General features: G+C 37.5%; 1 protein-coding gene across 1 annotated transcript in view; it reads right to left on the bottom strand.

Moving 5' to 3' along the window:
- Nucleotides 1-9313: 9313 nt before the first annotated feature.
- Nucleotides 9314-18330, bottom strand: part of LOC117408573 (dynein axonemal assembly factor 9-like) — a 38020-nt gene continuing 29003 nt past the window's right edge. Inside the window, exons 29-37 of the mRNA XM_034013689.3 lie at nucleotides 16126-16163; nucleotides 15528-15663; nucleotides 14684-14770; nucleotides 14214-14320; nucleotides 13751-13825; nucleotides 13141-13337; nucleotides 10625-10690; nucleotides 10213-10306; nucleotides 9314-9625 (exon numbers count right to left, since the gene is read on the bottom strand). Of these exons, the coding sequence (XP_033869580.3) occupies nucleotides 9519-9625; nucleotides 10213-10306; nucleotides 10625-10690; nucleotides 13141-13337; nucleotides 13751-13825; nucleotides 14214-14320; nucleotides 14684-14770; nucleotides 15528-15663; nucleotides 16126-16163 (907 nt within the window). The 3' untranslated portion in view covers nucleotides 9314-9518. The remainder of the gene's footprint in view (nucleotides 9626-10212; nucleotides 10307-10624; nucleotides 10691-13140; nucleotides 13338-13750; nucleotides 13826-14213; nucleotides 14321-14683; nucleotides 14771-15527; nucleotides 15664-16125; nucleotides 16164-18330) is intronic.

The following is an 18330-nucleotide window of genomic DNA, read 5'->3' as shown; positions in this document are numbered from 1 at the left end:
TTCTCTGTACTTTGCTGCATCCATTTTGCCCTCTATCTTCACGAGCTTTCCAGACCCTGACGCAGAGAAGCATCCCCATAGCATGATGCTGCCACCACCATGCTTCACGGTAGGGATGGTGTTCTCAGGATGATGTGCAGTGTTAGGCTTGCGCCAAACATAGCGCTTAGCGTTGAGGCCAAAAAGCTCTATTTTGGTCTCATCAGACCATAGAATCTTCTTCCACTTGGTCTCAGAGTCTCCCACATGCCTTCTGGCAAACTCTAGCCGAGATTTGATGTGAGTTTGTTTCAACAATGGCTTTCTTTTTGCCACTCTCCCATAAAGGCCAGTTTTGTGAAGCACCCGGGCTATTGTTGCCGTATGCACAGTGTCTCCCAGCTCAGCCGTGGAAGACTGTAACTCCTTTAGAGTTGCCATAGGCCTCTTGGTGGCCTCCCTGACTAGTGCCCTTCTCGCCTGGATACTCCGTTTTTGAGGACGGCCTGTTCTAGACAGATTCACAGTTGTGCCATATTCTCTCCATTTCTTAATAATGGACTTTACTGTGCTCCAGGGGATATTCAATGCCTTGGAAATGTTCTTATATCCTACCCGATTGGTGCTTTTGAAGAACCTTATTCCGGATTTGCTTTGAATGTTCCTTTGTCTTCATGATGTAGTTTTTGTTAGGAAATGTACTAACCAACTGTGGGACCTCTGAGAGACAGGTGTATTTAACCTGGAATCATGTGAAACACCTTAATTGCACACAGGTGGACTCCATTCAACTAATTATGTGACTTCTAAAGACAATTGGTTGCACCAGAGCTTATTTAGGTGTGTCATAGCAAAGGGGGTGAATACTTATGCAATCAATTATTCTCTGTTTTATATTTGTAATTAATTTAGAACAATTTGTAGATTTTATTTTTCACTTTGACATTATTTGACATTACTTTGACTTTTTTTTGTGTTGATCAGTGGCAAAAACTCCTAATTAAATCCATTTTGATTCCATGTTGTAACACAATAAAATGTGGAAAAGTCCAAGGGGGGTGAATACTTTTGAGAACCACTGTACCTAACCAGTGAAAAGGTCCAGGGAGAGTGTTTAATGAACAGTGAGCCTCATCAGCTTTATGACTTTATTAGCTGCTCTGATGGATACATCTTGTTTATTGCACATGCCGTTACCAGGAAAATAAAAAAATTTCAACCAAGGATCTTTTTATATCCACATACCTGATGTGTTGACGACTCACCTGTAAGTTTGCAATGTCTGGCTTAATATTATCAGCCTCACAAATTGTCTTAGTTTGTCAATCAGATTGATACTGGGTATGTTTGGCATTTTACAGTAGAACTTTTTCTTTTTTTAAATAAGCTGAAAAACATTTTGATGATCACGATTATCACCCAACTTACAGATAATAAAAAAAGGCTTCATATTTCCAAATAAAAAGTTTATAAGCGATATAAAATCTGTTCTATGGACAGTGTTAAAACATTGTCGCACATTAGATCATTTTTACATGTGGCACACTTACAGTAGCTTACCTCTTTGAGTTGACATTAGTATAAAATACTAATTGCTTTTGTTTTCTTATTTGTTACACAGTTCTGTCTTGTGAGTTAGAGGTTTGGTCAGAAAGAAGTCTATTGTCAGCCTGATCAGTTCACAATTTGAAAATGGATCTGGGCCCTTTTCAGTGAATAAATTGAAGTAAAACATAAAAATATATTATGGATGATTTGATGTTATGCTAATAGATCCAGCAGAGTCTGGGACAGTTCAGTTTTTTTTTGCCATTCTCTGGTACTTATAGTCTTGCATTCCAAAGAAATGAGATGCAATGGGATAAAAAAGAAAACAGAAATGTTCCCCAGCTGTCCTGGTGGACCCCACATGGCCACCATATGTATGTAACACTTAAAATTTTCTGGAATACAATTATTCTTTTCTTATTGTTGAGAACAAGATCGCTTCTCTTATACCGTATTAGAAGTATAATCAATAGTACAGATGTAAGGACAATGACTGGTTAGATTGGCAATCAATAATCCAAACCTGACCTCATTCCCCACATTTATTTTTTCGTTAACCTCCAATTAGACCAGCCTTCCATTCAAACACACACATTTTCACATGTGGTTGGCCAGCCTAATTGGAGGTGAACAGCGGCCCTTTCGAACCTCGATTCCAGGGACCCTATCCCCTCTTCTTACTAGTAATACTACACTACGATGACTTTTGAAAAGGGCCACAACTACATTTACTACAGTAATTGCAAAAAAACAGACTAAGAGAGACAGTTATAGTGTTAGAAAGTTTGAATTGGTGTTAGACCGAGTCAGACTTTGAAACAGTAACAAATGGAAACAGTTAGACACAGAAACAATTAGATTTGAATATATTGCATTTTAGAAATTAACCTTTTGTGCTTTCGCAGCGGCAAAGTCTGAAACACACCTAGTAACTGAGCCACAATGGCAGAAGATGGCCGGAGCCCCACTCGGGGCCCCATGCAACTGCATGGGCTGCATGTGCCTAAAACCCCTAGTGGAGGTGACGCACATTCATTTACCTTTCAGGGGTGGGGTTTTAAACCCACATGGGTCCTTCCCCCTTCCACTTGCTTCAGCATCTGTACCCAGCTCTGGCTCCTGGACCTACAGTGTAGTTGTCAACCCTTTTGGTTTTGTACTGTAGCTTTGCTATAAAAAACTGAAATGCAAACTTGTATATTTATTTCATGTTTTTTTGTTTCGTTTTAAGGCTAGTCATTTTAGAATCCCAAAATATAATCGGATATAATATAATAATCTGATGGTATTTGCATCAGGATTATATTATATATATTATGGAAAAAATTAAGAGACCACTGCAAAATTATCAGTTTCTCTGGTTTTACTATTTATAGGTATGTGTTTGGGTAAAATGAACATTTTTGTTTTATTCTATAAACTACTGACAACATTTCTCCCAAATTCCAAATAAAAATATTGTCATTTAGAGCATTTATTTGCAGAAAATGACAACTGGTCAAAATAACAAAAAAGATGCAGTGTTGTCAGACCTCGAATAATGCAAAGAAAATAAGTTCATATTCATTTTTAAACAACACAATACTAATGTTTTAACTTAGGAAGAGTTCAGAAATCAATATTTCAAGCACAGCTTTCAGTCTTTCATATTGATGTTGGGTGACTTTATGCCACTCCTGGCGCAATAACAGTACTATTTTTAATTATTTGTATGGGTCTTTAACTTCAGAGTACATTTAATGCAAGGGATTGGTGTATGTTTCACAAAGGCATTAAGGATATTTATTTTTTCAACCATCATCGCTAGGATACTGTGATTAATACCATTCCAGACCACTGTGGAATTGTAACTGAATACAGAACTCCTAAACACAGACAGCTCTCTGTAGCATCTGCCACACAAACGAGGAACTAAATGCATCTTATATTTGAAAACAGTAACTGTGATTTAAAACCTGAATGTTAAAATAGTTTTACAAGGTGTCCTACTCTTCATTTCAATGGACAGCCATGCAGGTATTTCTCAACAATGCATGAGTCAGAACTCATTGGAAATCACTTTTAAACAGCTGTTATTGCTGCAGAGCCCTCCACCCAGGATCTTCTAATGAGTTATTCTTCAGATTTTCTTTTTTTTTAAATCATGTATTTGACATTCAATTAATGATAACAAATACCCCAATCAAAATTGATCTTAATCAATTTTATTGCTAGCCCATCTACAAAGGTGTCCAGATTCAATTGTAGCTCACTGAAGCACTGACATCTGGCTTGAATGAGCGATGAGTCACTAGTAAAGGTCAGGTACAAAAGGATTCAGTTTTAGTTTGGGAATCAAGGCTGATTTTCTGAAAGGGGGCTGTTCCCTCAATTAGAGTATCATCTGGCCATAAAAAACTCCCCTTTCCACCATTCGCGGCGCTTCGGTCGATCAGCTTCCACCTCCCCATCCACCATCTTGCAGGAAGCCTTGTTCAACAGGGGAAGGATGGTTTAGCTACCAATCTAATAATTTTGCTAAATCATTCTAAATCTTAACTGGCAGCCCATGTCCTGCCAGTCCCAATTAAGGTGTAACTTCCACTGAAGAACGAGGCCAATAAAGTCAGTTTCTTTTAAATAATCATATGTATGCATCACTAAATAAAGCATTGAAATCTGTCATCTGGTCAGCCTTTCTGTTTGGATTAGAGTTGTAGTGTGTAATTAAGTTATAATGAAAGAATTGTCTTCTCAAACATCAACTTGCAATACCAGAGTTAGTATGTTTTAATTAAATAACCATATGGAACAAGACAGGTGGGTGAAACAAATGCTCGCATTTATTTATTTTTAATCGCATTACATCAGTGAAAAGACCGCACACAACTAAGTAACAGCATTTAAACAACTTCTAAATAGATGGAAAAAGGAATAACTATTTAATAGGTTTTAATGGATTATTTAGTGCAATAAATACATTAAGATAAAAAAAAGCATCAGTCACAGGACAAACCAGTTTTACTGAAGTTACAGTAGTTTTGTGCAAATAGATTTGTTTTTTCATTCTATCAAATTCAATAACATCACCAAAAAAAAAAAATCAGCATAAAAACAGAGACATGTTTTGGCACCTTTTAAGTCACATGAATAATTTCCTGATTTTCAATCTGAATATTAGTCTTCAAAATTGCACAGCACACAAGTGTTCTGAATGTAGTTTTGAGGTAAGTAATTTTTTTTTTTTTTTTTTTTTACGATTGCAGAAACACCATTAGTGAGCTATCACTGACTGAAAACGATGCTTTGCATTTTACGAAACAAAACTATTGGCATTCAGAATTGAAATACAGTTTTATTGTGCAAATTGTCAATTGTTTTTCTTTAGAAAGGCTTGTTCCCAAAATATTGACATTGGCAGTGGAGAGACAGCGGAGAGACAGCATCCTTCCTTTTTTTTTATAAATGAAGGGTACAAAAGTACCATCTTGAAAAACAAAAACATCTTTAACTGCCTGCTACAGTTAAAAATGACACCTACAAATCAACAGTACTATATAGGAACAGTTCCTCCGAGCCAAATCCCCCCACATGCTTTTGAAAAGTTCTAATAGTTCTTTGTGGGCAACTACTCACCACACCGATGAGCCAGTGCGATCAAGAACTTGCAAGACTCTCCTAACTAATTTAAAGACCACTGAAAGGGGCTACAGTCCGGTAAATGTGTCTTCTCTGTTACTTGGTTGTGCCGCCACCTAGACAGAAGAAGTTTCTATCTCTAAAACAAAACTGGTTCATGTTTGTGGGGGGTGATCGCTCAAATTCCAATGAAATGCATAAGATAAAGAATATAAGAAAGAAATGAGTAAGCACATACTCCTATCGGTATCTCACAACCTATGATCACAGTTTAAGAGGTTCGAACATACCAACCATTTGCCCCTTTGTGTGGCAATGTTACTAAAATGAGAAACTCCAAAAGTGTTTTAGCAAGGAGTGTATACACACAATGGTACACTCCCTTGGGAACAAGCCAACTTTTTGCAAATGCAACTTAACAAAGTCTCTTTGTTTACAAAACCTTACAAATATATATTTATATAATCTTATTTATTTTAATTTTTTTTGTTTAAAAAAGTGCATACATTCCTAATTTGGCCCTTCTATATTTAGAATAAACCTGAAAAAGAACCTCCTTGTACTTTAGCTTATCCTCTGCTCACAGGTTAAGAGCTGTGAGTCAATCCCTTTTTAAAAATCAGTTTTTGTTCTATAACTTCAGCGACTAGCTAGGTGGCCTCCAAGAGACAAGAACACAATGCACTGATAAAGCCGGCTGACTTGGAAATCCACTTGAGGACTCTACTGGGGTTCCTGACCAACTAAACAGGGACCTCACAGTTCCAATTACAGTTCCAATGCAGACTGCCAAACTGCTAAATAGCATTTCCATTGACATATTCTCTGTTATAACCTCCCCCCAACCACCACTTCCCTACTGCAAATACCATGTCAAATGAACAACTAAAAGGGCTTGTTCAGTAAGTCTGCTGACCTGTGATGAATTCCAGACTTCTGCATCTATTTCTGAAGTTATTATGGCCCTCAAGTGGTTTCTACCATGCACCTGCTTTACCTTAATAGATGGTTATAATACTTGTACAAGAACAACTTTAATATTCCTTTCACCAACACTGTTTAGACAGCCCCTCAACCCTACTTTAACACAGCAGGGAGGTGGCAAAGAGCATTTATCTTAGACTTTAGCTCTTTGCCATTTTCAAGGCACTGCTATTGTGAAAACATCTAAGAAATGTGTTTTCGTTTTTTTTTGTTTTCGCTTCATATTTATATTAAAAACAGGGTGTATTTCTTCCACCCCTGTTGAATTCACAGCATTACAAAAATATTATTTAAATGTTGAGGTAATTCAATCAGATATGTAAAATATTTTTTTTAAGTTTTCCTTAACAGTACCAGTTTGGTGAAAGGCCATTTTAAGGAGATTAAATAGACCTTATAAGGATATTATTATACATGCAATAGGTGCTATTGTGTATTACATTGAGATAAATATGTAATATACCTCTATATACCCTTCAGACCCTTCAAGGACTGCATTAATACAAATCATGCCCTCAAATTTCAGTTTGCATTAGAACGACCCACATAGTTTAGCAGAATCAGCATCACAAAGCTGATATAAAATTATAAAAAAAAAAATGACCTCCCTCCTTACATCTTAGTTTTTGCCTTAACAGCCAGTCCAGGGCTAATATTTGTCTGTGTTATTTCATGATTTGCCATCAAAGTCATTACTGGCTATGATGGCAAGGTACACCCACAGCCTTGGCACCAGAAGTAAACAATAATAAGAAAATAAATACATAAAATAACAATAATAATAAACACACACACACACACACACATATATAGAACAAGATTAAAACTCAAGCAAATCTCAAGGATTAAAAGAAAATGTGCATGTCATACCACAAAAGTGACAAGGAGAAAGCTCTATTTTTTATTTTTTTTTCTACATCAGCCTGAGGATTAGATATCCTTCTCACTTTCTGAGGCCTGTGCAGACCTCGTATTATTCACACTCAGCTGGGAATTAGATTCTGTCAACAAAACCAGTAAACCCTGCTTGCATCCAGTTTGTACAGTTATGAGAGAGATCAAAATAGTCACTCCTCTGCACAGTCACACAGAGATTTGGAACCTGGGTCTCCGTGATCCAGGTTATTCACACAAACACACAGGGTTCCTAATGTATACCACTTTTTTCTAATTCACAAAAGCAGTCCTTAAAGAGTTGTCAGAAGGGAATTACAGTGCATAGCAAAGACTATGACAATTATTGAGTGAACTGCACTTGCACGCTAATCGGCTAACAAGAGAATTACGTGATCCCATGTGATTCCTTCCCAAAACACCAGCAAGAGAATTTAAAACGGTCTCTCATATAGGTTGTTCCGGAGTCACATGTCACAGCCCCTCAAGGAGGCCAAAGTAATTGCTTTTTTTCTTTTTCCTTAAGCTATTAAACGCTAGTTTCAGATACAACAGTGGTACGACTACTGTTTTAAAGCATATGGCTTTGTCAGTTAATACACTGAAATATTTCATAGCTAACATGCAGGGGCCAGCAGTGCTTTCAAGTAACCAGAGCATACTTGATCACAGGGGACTTAAAACAACTTCAATTCTTTAATCTGTCTTCCAGTTCCAGGCCTTCAACATTGCAGGTTCTAGGCCAGTACTGATCGCTCTGTATAGAATTAACTCCAAGGTCAAATCTTTATCATACCTAAATGAGTGGCCTGTAAACAACATCAAAAATCAATCGGAGTTGTAGACAAGCCTTTAGACAGTGTCAACACCACATGTATTTAAATAGCAATGAGACAATGGGAAGGGATCACAGATAGTAATACACCTGGCTTCTAGGTCAGTAGTTTACAAGGTCTAATTGATGTGAAAAGTAAAAGTAAAAATCACTGTCTTCCATACATTCATTGGATGTTAAAGATGGCAAATGTAAAAAAATGTCAAGAGTCAACAAAAATGTAGCCTTTATTTCCTACCCCAGTTTGAAGCCATACAGGGGCTTATAGGGGAATACCCTGTATAAATGCAGAGATGTTGACAGATTTGTTTTCCTAATAATGAACACCTGAGGCTTTATGTTAAATCTCTGTGAAGGTGAAGTTCACTTTCATTAAAAAAATCTCAACGCACTCCGATGCTTTTAAACGGACTGCTATTGAATAAAGTTTTTGTGAGTATGTTCTCACCCTTATCGACAAATAAGGATATAGATTTGACCTTACCAGAGCATTAAAAAGTTGTACTACTCTTTAAACACTGATAACCCCCTTTTAGTAACAGTGATTATTTAGCTGTTCAGGCACTCATTTCAATAGACAAGCATGAGGCATGCATAGCATAAGTAATCAGCTTTAGTATGTTGCTACTACTGTTCTTCCTATAGAACTTCTCTCAGGCATTCTTAAAGACACCCAAGCAATCAATCCCAACCCTTACCCGCCCACAACCCACCCTCCCCACCCGCAATGAAGTGGAATGGTCTATGTAAATTGTTGCCCCACAAAACTGGTGCATTAAGCTTCTGAAAATCAAATACAGCCTCTGTAGTACGCTGATTGACTGTTTAGGTACCAGTCAACCACTCAAGGTGGTCATCATGCCCAACCACGTTCCGCTAGGTAACTACAAAATGTAGCTGAGCATTTATTATTTAAAACAACTTTTCTAAACTTTTAAAGTGATTATTTAATTAGGCAGACCAACCATTCGACCTGACTAAGATAATTTTAGCACAGGGGTGCTGCTACCATCTAGTTTTACAGCTGGAATGGGATTGAAGTATAAAGTGGTGAAGTGACTGGCACCCCCTAATGGGGCAACATAATTTCCATACCCTCACTTCTAGCTTTAGCCCCACTCTTTTGTTATTCAAACTGCTTTATTTTCTGCAGACTAATCCATCTCGAAGACAAATACCACATTAATGCATTGCCCCTCATTGCTGCAGGTAGTGTAATAGCTGTGCCTGTCTCGCACTTTGAAACTTTGGGTAAACAGGTGTGTGTCGTATCAAGTAACTGTTTGGAGCGTTTTCTTTGGAAAACCCATTTGAGATTTCAGAACCGGCCCATGTGGGGACCTTACATTGACAGATTTGGTGCCTGGGTTTTATATATATATATATATATATATATATATATATATATATATATATATATATATATACACACACACACACACACACACACACACACACACACACACACACATATGCATACAATAAAATCACTTCTCTTATAGGCTGCTGTTAAACCCTGGTCCCATTCCCTAGTACATGGAATATCCAAGTATGGTTTAATGCATGCTAACCGAGAGGGTTGATGCAGCCCCTCTGTAAGGTACCGCTGTTGTGCTGTATGTGGAAATGATCTGCGGGTTGTGGAGCTTGTGGACGACCTTTAAGGCTCAAACAAGTCCACGTGCCTCTGCTGCTCCAGCTCACGGTTGTACCGCTCAATCTCCCGGTTGGCCTCCTCCACATACTCAGAGATAAACTGCTCCATCACTGGGAGGGCAACGATGTAAGGAAAACAGATTGTGTACCCAACAGACCTCAAACACCAATGTGAACAGAAACTACAGATCTACTGTCCAATGCAGCAACTATTCCTTGCACAGGTCTTTTCTTCTCAAAGTTTTTACAACAGCACTACAGTCATCTGTAAAAGTAGACAAAAGATGTTTTACTTAAAACTACTCTTCTCTTTACTGTCTCCATATCTATTTGTTAGTAAGACATGTTTCTTTTTTAAAGCAATTCATTGTTCAGATTGCTAATAACAGTGGTCAAAAGGCATAACTCGTGGCTTATTAAAATAATTACACCAAAATGGAATTTCCACCATTTTTTGTGTTACAAGGTGGTTCAATGAAGGAGCCAAAAGTTTATCTATGGTGTTGGTTACTAGTTTGGCAACATTAATAATTTTAAAGACCGTGATAGATCAGACCTATAAAGTCATAAAGTTAAGCATATGCATTTAAGACAAGCTTTACATATAACACTTTGAGCTATTCAGAGTTTGTGAATGGTGACCAATGTACCATTCTTCAAACAAGGTTACTTTAAATATAAAACATTTGAAAGGATACATGGATGGAAGTCCATTTTCTCTCCAAAGTGGTTAATAAACTGGGTCCCGTTGTAAAAGTACCCGGCCGGAAGGGGTTCCAAGTGTCTCTTCACCTGAATGGAATACAGACGTAGGGTTTGGACAGGTTCATATTAGAAAACTGACACTGAGAATGTATTTCTTGAATGGACCAGTATGACAGGATTTCATGCTGGAACTTGCTAACAGACAGCCTTTCTTTAAAATTCACAGTACCAGTCATATGGTTATTTGACCCTACAGTAAAGCCAGGTAAAGAATGTAAAGAAACAATCTAAATAAATAAACCTAGTCAGTCATGTATAGATCACCTGCTTCACTCATCTAATTTTCATTCATATTTAACTTTCATGTTAGTTAAGTGAATGGGATCATCCTCTAGCAATACTCACATGAATGCTCTTGATTTCCTGCATTGTCAAGGTCTCGTGTCTCTTCAGGGCTTTCTTTGGAGGGTTCTGTGAGAAAATACTGATATTGGCAAATTATCTTTTGTGGGAAAGAGAGCCTTTGTTATCAGGAGTGAACTATATTTCAGCTGTGACTGCATTTAAATGTTAATAGCATTTATTAGCAAGGGGCTGGGTTAATGTGTCTCTGGACAGTATGCTTATATATTGTTGGTGTTCTTCAAGATAATCTACCATGCTATGAGGTTGGGTTTTTTTTGTAAAAGAGGACTTAATGATCTTTTTTTATATACAGACGTGCTCAAATTTGTTGGTACCCCTCCACAAAAAACGAAGAATGCACAATTTTCTCTGAAATAACTTGAAACTGACAAAAGTAATTAGCATCCACCATTGTTTATTCCATATTTAATAGAAATCAGACTTTGCTTTTGATTTTTTAATTCAACATAATATTGTAAATAAGAAAACAAATAAAAATGGCATGGACAAAAATGGGACCGCTAACCTAATATTTTGTTGCACAACCTTTAGAGGCAATCACTGCAATCAAACGTTTTCTGTAGCTCTCAATGAGACTTCTGCACCTGTTAACAGGTAGTTTGGCCCACTCTTCCTGAGCAAACTGCTCCAGCTGTCTCAGGTTTGATGGGTGCCTTCTCCAGACTGCAAGTTTCAGCTCTTTCCATAGATGTTCGATAGGATTCAGATCAGGACTCATAGAAGGCCACTTCAGAATAGTCCAATGTTTTGTTCTTATCCATTCTTGGGTGCTTTTAGCTGTGTGTTTTGGGTCATTATCCTGTTGGAGGACCCATGACCTGCGACTGAGACAGAGCTTTCTGACACTGGGCAGTACGTTTCGCTCCAGAATGCCTTGATAGTCTTGAGATTTCATTGTGCCCTGCACAGATTCAAGGCACCCTGTGCCAGGCGCAGCAAAGCAGCCCCAAAACATAACCGAGCCTCCTCCATGTTTCACTGTAGGTATGGTGTTCTTTTCTTTGAAAGCTTCATTTTTTCATCTGTGAACATAGAGCTGATGTGACTTGCCAAAAAGCTCCAGTTTTGACTCATCTGTCCAAAGGACATTCTCCCAGAAGGATTGTGGCTTGTCAATATGCATTTTAGCAAATTCCAGTCTGGCTTTTTTATGTTTTTCTTTCAAAAGTGGAGTCCTCCTGGGTCTTCTTCCATGGAGCCCACTTTCGCTCAAAAAGCGACGGATGGTGCGACCAGAAACTGACGGACCTTCACCTTGGAGTTCAGCTTGTATCTCTTTGGCAGTTATCCTTGGTTCTTTTTCTACCATTCACACTATCCTTCTGTTCACTCTGGGGTCGATTTTCCTCTTGCAGCCGCGCCCAGGGAGGTTGGCTACAGTTCCATGGACCTTAAACTTCTTAATAATATTTGCAACTGTTGTCACAGGAACATCAAGCTGCTTGGAGATGGTCTTGTAGCCTTTACCTTTACCATGCTTGTCTATTATTTTCTTTCTGATCTCCTCAGACAACTCTCTCCTTTGCTTTCTCTGGTCCATGTTCAGTGTGGTGCACACAATGATACCAAACAGCACAGTGACTACTTTTCTCCATTTAAATAGGCTGAATGACGGATTACAAGATTGGAGACATGTGTGATACTAATTAAAGAAACTAATTAGTTTGAAATATCACTATAATCCAATTATTTATTATCTTTTCTAAGGGGTACCAACAAATGTGTCCAGGCCATTTTAGAATATCTTTGTAGAATAAGCAATAATTCATCTCTTTTCACAGCTTCTTTGCTTTATTCTATGACATACCAAAGGCATGCAAGTATACATGATAAAATAGCTTTTAATTTCATCACTTTTCAGGAGGAATGAAGCATTATTTCAATGAGCTGTAAGGGTACCAACAAATTTGAGCACGTCTGTATGTATAAATATATATAAAAAATACTTATTATAAAACTAGTAAGAAAGAACCGCAAGAGCAACTTGTTACGAGCATGGAATGTCAAGGTTATCTGTATTCTTGTTGTTTATTTTCTGTCTGCCTCGTTTTCTGTTTTGGTCCCAACATCCTGGTGACTTTTTAAAACATAGACGTTTAAGCACTCTGTCCTCAACTGAATTATCCAAATCATGGTTAAATTCTAAGTACATCAAGTCCATTAATCATTAACCCTTAACCTGTCCTACTGCAACACATTTTACTCTGCGCAAATTTGGTTATTTCTACATCCACAGTGGTACAGCTCAATGACTACACTCTTGGACAGCGGGATGTGATGAATGAACCAGAAAAGTAATTCAAAAGTGAACCTAAACAACAAATAGAATATATTAGTAACTCATGATATTTCATGCTAGATGCTCTTTGGGACAACTGTACTTAAAAGCCCCTAAATCAAATCCCCTAAATAAATAAGATAATACATGGTTGCACTATTAAAAATTGCAGCTCCACAGGGTTCAAGCTTTAAAAGGAAAGCTGGGTTGGTGTTACCTGCTTGGCACACTGTCTGAGCCAGTCCCTCAAGGCCTCCTCACTCAGACAGATGCCGTCAAACATGATAAAGCAGTCGGAGGGTTCTTGCCTGGCGCCCCCATTCTGAGAAGGGGGGGAGGGCCCCTCCTGCACAGGGAGCAGGCTCAGGCTGTTGGTCAGGGTGTGGTGGCTCACTTCGACCACCTTCTCAGAGTCTGGCAAATTAATCATTTGGAATTGAATTGCTGAGGTATTATAATTATATATTGAGATACCCTGCCCAGGCAGCAGAAAAATAAAAAACAGTAGTAGGACAGTAGTACAATATAGTTCACATATGCACAGTGAGATAGATAGAGATAGATAGATATATATTGTTCTGAATATATCCAGTAAACAAATAAAATAATTGAATATATTATATTAAATAACTAAAAATAAAACAGAAAAGGGCAACTGGATGATTTGAGACCCAAACTTGTTGTAAAAAAAACTTGGGATGCATAACACATTTAAATGAGAAATTTCAATAGGAATAAAAAGCTAGGTATATAGATCAGGAAAGCCTTCTCACATGTGCTTTGAAAAAGAAAAAAATCTTCACAACCTTCAAAAGCATTGTTTTTACCTGAAAATCGAATTCTACCCTGGATGTTGTACACATTTTCAGTGAAAGGATTTGGTTTCAGTGACGATTTTAATGCTGTGAAAGAGAACAATATAAATGTACTTATTAGTGCATAATTATGAAAACTATTATATTGAAACAAAGTATTGTAGCAATCCCACGTTAAATGATTAATTATCAGACCAAAGAAGCTAAGCAAGGTCAGGCTGGTAATTATTTGGAGGCTGACCACCACAGCGCGATGTTCTGTTGGTGGATCAATAAAGAGCAATCATCCCTCTTGGACAGAACACAACCAACATATGCGGTCGCTGTGATTTGGGGGTGTCAGCCTTAAGAGAAGATTAGACATCCTGTCTACACTGTAGATGTTAAAGGTTCCATGGTATCTTTCACATAAGCACTGTTTACATTCTAATATTGGTCACAACTCTGCCCTGGAGGATCTTGAAACAATGCTAACCTTTACAGCGAGTCATGAAGCGGGGCTTCTCCAGAGATCGACTGAAGCGGATAGTGATCAGGGTCATGGATGGAAAGACAGGTCCAGAACTGAATTTGCCATCACTCCTGTTAGAACATCCAAATTGAAATAAAGTTACTTCGATCTGGTAACCTTGTAGTTAGATTAGTTTATTCAATGTATTCTTCTTAATAATAAATTATATATATATATATATATATATATATATATATATATATATATATATATATATATATATAGGAACATAGGAAGAACTCTATTTTTTGAGAATTCATGTTTGAAAAATCAGAGCATGCAATATTATATCAGATCAAGAACAGTCTGCCTAAATATTGAAATTCTATGACTTTAAATCTAGGAAATCTAACTGTACCAACAGTTTTACAACAAGTTAGTAAGAAAGATGATGGGTGGAAAGCAGTAACATTGATAAATACGGCCTTACTCACCAGCCAGGATACATTAAATATCGTGATCTTAGCAGACTGGGTTCTGTAAAAATGCTCCCAGATAAAATCAGCTCCACGTCTTCATTCCTGGATGCAGGACAGTTTTACAATGAACATGTTTGCTTTTAAATGGTCTTGGAATGTTTATCTCCAGTTTCTTTAACACTCTGCTAAGGGGTGGGCATTTAACTTATTTAGGATTTGCAACTTAGTCCACATCATAAAAAACAAGTATGTTAATAACATACATTCCCTGTTATGGCTGTTAATATAAAAACCGTGCTAGAAGAATTATGAAAAAGTAGAACACCATGATCTACATATTCACCACAAGTACAAATGTGTGAAAGACTGACAGACAGACAGACAGACAGACACAGACAGACATGGTCCCCCCACTTCTTGACTTGTGAGGATACACAATGGTTCTATGCAGGTAACACAAAAATTATCAATAAGTGAGGGAAGACAAACACTGAGAGACAAAGTCCAGAGTTACTAATGTCTTTACTCACAAAAATTCATTATTTTTGAGTTACCCACAAAGAACCATTGTGTTTTCTATTTATATCACATGTAATCAAACATTTACTTACAATATATGTATTTAAGTCATCTAATTGTATTGTCCAGATTAAAGAATGCTGTTTATGTGGTGGGCACTGAATTCAAAACATGGCCAATTCAAAGCATGCTACAAGTTGGTCAGTTTTGGCTTTGGACTAAGGCAGGCAGGCACGCAAGCAGCATCAAGACAAATTCAAGACCGAAAGGTATTGAATCTACTGTTTGTCTCTAAGCTCTCGTTTGTCTCAACTCATCCCCCCTATCTTTGGTCTCTCACCTGGTGACGGCCCCCTTCTCAGCAAGGATGAAGGCTGCTGTAGGGTTGGCAGCTCGGATGAGGTGCTGGAGCTGCAGAAGCAGGGGGTGTCTCTGCTCGCCAGTCAGGCCAGTGAAAACTACATTGCTGACCACACCTGCAGCATGGAAACAAACAAACCAAAAAAAAAAAAACAAGCTCAGAGATTGCCTTGTACAAACTACCTTGCGATAGCCACAGATTGCAATCATTTTCTAGGTTTTAGTGAAAATAAATAAATAAATAAATAAATAAATAAATAGGGTACACATACAAGATGTATTCTACAGTGTGTTTTAAGGCACCTAACCTAATCATTAAAGTTATTAGCTTCAAATGTACTGATTTAACCGAGTGGTTCTTATTGAAATGACTCAAACACTGAAGCGAAGTGCAGCTCCTTAACTCACAGTCAAAGCACAATAACACAGACAACAATATTTGATTAACTGCAACAATAAATCACTTAGAATGATTGCAAACATCATAAAAAGTGAATAGCATTATGTTCAGATCCAGTGATTTACCATTCTTACCACACTGCTTGAATGCAGTAGTGGACTCACCCATGTACACATACCTTGAGAACACTGTTCCAAGAACTTCGGAAATAGAAATCTAAAAGGTAAAAATGAAAAAAAAAAAGATTATAAAAAAAAAAAAAAAGTTATAATATAACAGTGGATTTTACTTCATGGCATTTATCTATAAGTTTGGTCATTAGATTTACAGCACATTGATGAATTTTCATTTCTGCAAAGTGTGATTTTTATATTCTTTTTTTTTTTTTACATGTGTATTATTCACATATAATAAACAGTAACAAACAGGATCTCTTGTAAGTGAAGATATAATATATAATGGCGACCCAGTAAAATAGTTTTTTCACCATGGCTTGGGAACGAGTAGCTTGCGCTGACAAAAAGTCAACTAACACTGGCTTTTAGTGAGAGCTGATCGGGGGTATTCTAAAGGACAGACTCAACTGCTTTCTTCAGATTATAGATAACAAACTCTTCATACCAACTCATCCTCTAACATGAGATCTAATTTTGAAACAGTCAGACATGCCAGGATGTATTTATTATACAAGCATAGACAAGCTTAACCCTTAGAACTGTTGAAGGAGAAAAGTCAATCTGTTTTATACACCGCAGGGCAGAGCATGGTGACCCTTGTCTTGAAGCTAACTCAATGCACTTGCACAAGCCTATTACATTTATAAATAACTTTGAAACAAACATTCATTCATATAAGCAAACTAATTCAGAATACTAAAACAGCAAAACAAAACAAAATCCTAGTGGCATAACTTTAAACCATCTTTACTTCATGCTGTTTGCACTTGTGACCATTTGTTCAAAATAGGGCTCTGTATTATATCTGTGGAAGGTGTGCTTCAATTAGGTTAGTTTAATGATTCACCCCATCCAGTAAATCCCAGAGTAATCTAAAAAGCTGTCAACTCTGATGAAGGTTTTGTCCTTTCTAGGTGAGGTTGGACAGAGCTTATTGGAAATCACAGTGTCTTTCCCTTCATAGAGGGTTTCAAACAAAGTGAACCCACACAGAAGCTGGCAAACAGTTATGAAAGCTAATAAGTGTTGATGAAAAGTAGGGCCCCACTTCAATACATAGGTGCAAATCTTCTATTTTCAAAGGCTGCTTATCAGTCTAGAGGAGCCAGCTGAAGGGAGGTTGGTGGGAGTCACAGCAGAGACTAGAGACTATGGCAAATACAAAGACATTAAGTAGGAAGCAGGGGACAAAGAATAATAAAGGTAAAAAACAACTGCTCTTTTAAATTGTTCAAACTAAATTGTTCAATCCAATCAAAACACAAGTGTTGTCTGAACTAAGGGAAAAAAAAAACATTGAACCACCCAAAAAAGAGCACAAACATATAACACATACAAGGGATGCTTACATGTGTGAGGTGTAATTTAGTTAGCTTGAAGAAGTAGCTGAAGAGTCAGATCACACTTAGACAAAACTATCAGAAACTAAGTCAAGGACACAAATGTTTTGACTAATGTCTTCAACAGGACACTTCCCCAGCATGTGTCTTCTTATAGTTCTACCTTAGAATTCTGATTGACTGTTTAAGTTGTGGATGACAATTTATTATAGACTAATAAAAGCTCAAAAAAGAGGTGCACATGCACAAATGGGAAAGTTGAGTTTATTAAAGGTTTACAACATTAAAAGCATAGCATAGCACGTGTAATAAAGCATGCTAAAAACATGGTAAAGCAAAGGTAGCATTGTTAAAAACAACAAGGTATGGTAAATCATAATAATAAACATGGCAAACCAGGGAAAACGTTTTGATCTTAACCCTGGTTCCCTGAAATTGAAATGTAACCATGGGTATTTACCACCTAAAGACCCAAGTCCTGAATATTGCATGCCAAAACTGCTCTTTGAGACTGTGACGCAGTCGTGGACCCGCCCCCGAGGGAACAAAAGGATGCATTCACAGATCTCAGCATCATTTTTCCTTCAAGCCTACTTTAATCATGGACGCAGTGACCTTGAAGGTTAATGGTTACATTTCTATTTCAGGGAACTAAGGTTATGATAATAACCTAACGTTCCCCCCTTTCAAGTACGAAATGTAACCATTACTGAATGGGTGAGTGTACTAAAGCCGTCGCAAGGGCAAGATTGCGGAATGACCATAATGCTACAAGGCTAAGCCGAAGGCTGACTTGTGCGTTACCATTCAGAACCCCAGTAACAAGTAGCTATGCCTGTGTTGTAAGGGTCGACTGGGAAGCCACCC

The sequence above is a fragment of the Acipenser ruthenus genome, chromosome 2, assembly GCF_902713425.1.
Source record: "Acipenser ruthenus chromosome 2, fAciRut3.2 maternal haplotype, whole genome shotgun sequence".
Taxonomy (NCBI): Eukaryota; Metazoa; Chordata; class Actinopteri; order Acipenseriformes; family Acipenseridae; genus Acipenser; species Acipenser ruthenus.
This window is presented reverse-complemented; position numbering and strand designations above follow the sequence as displayed.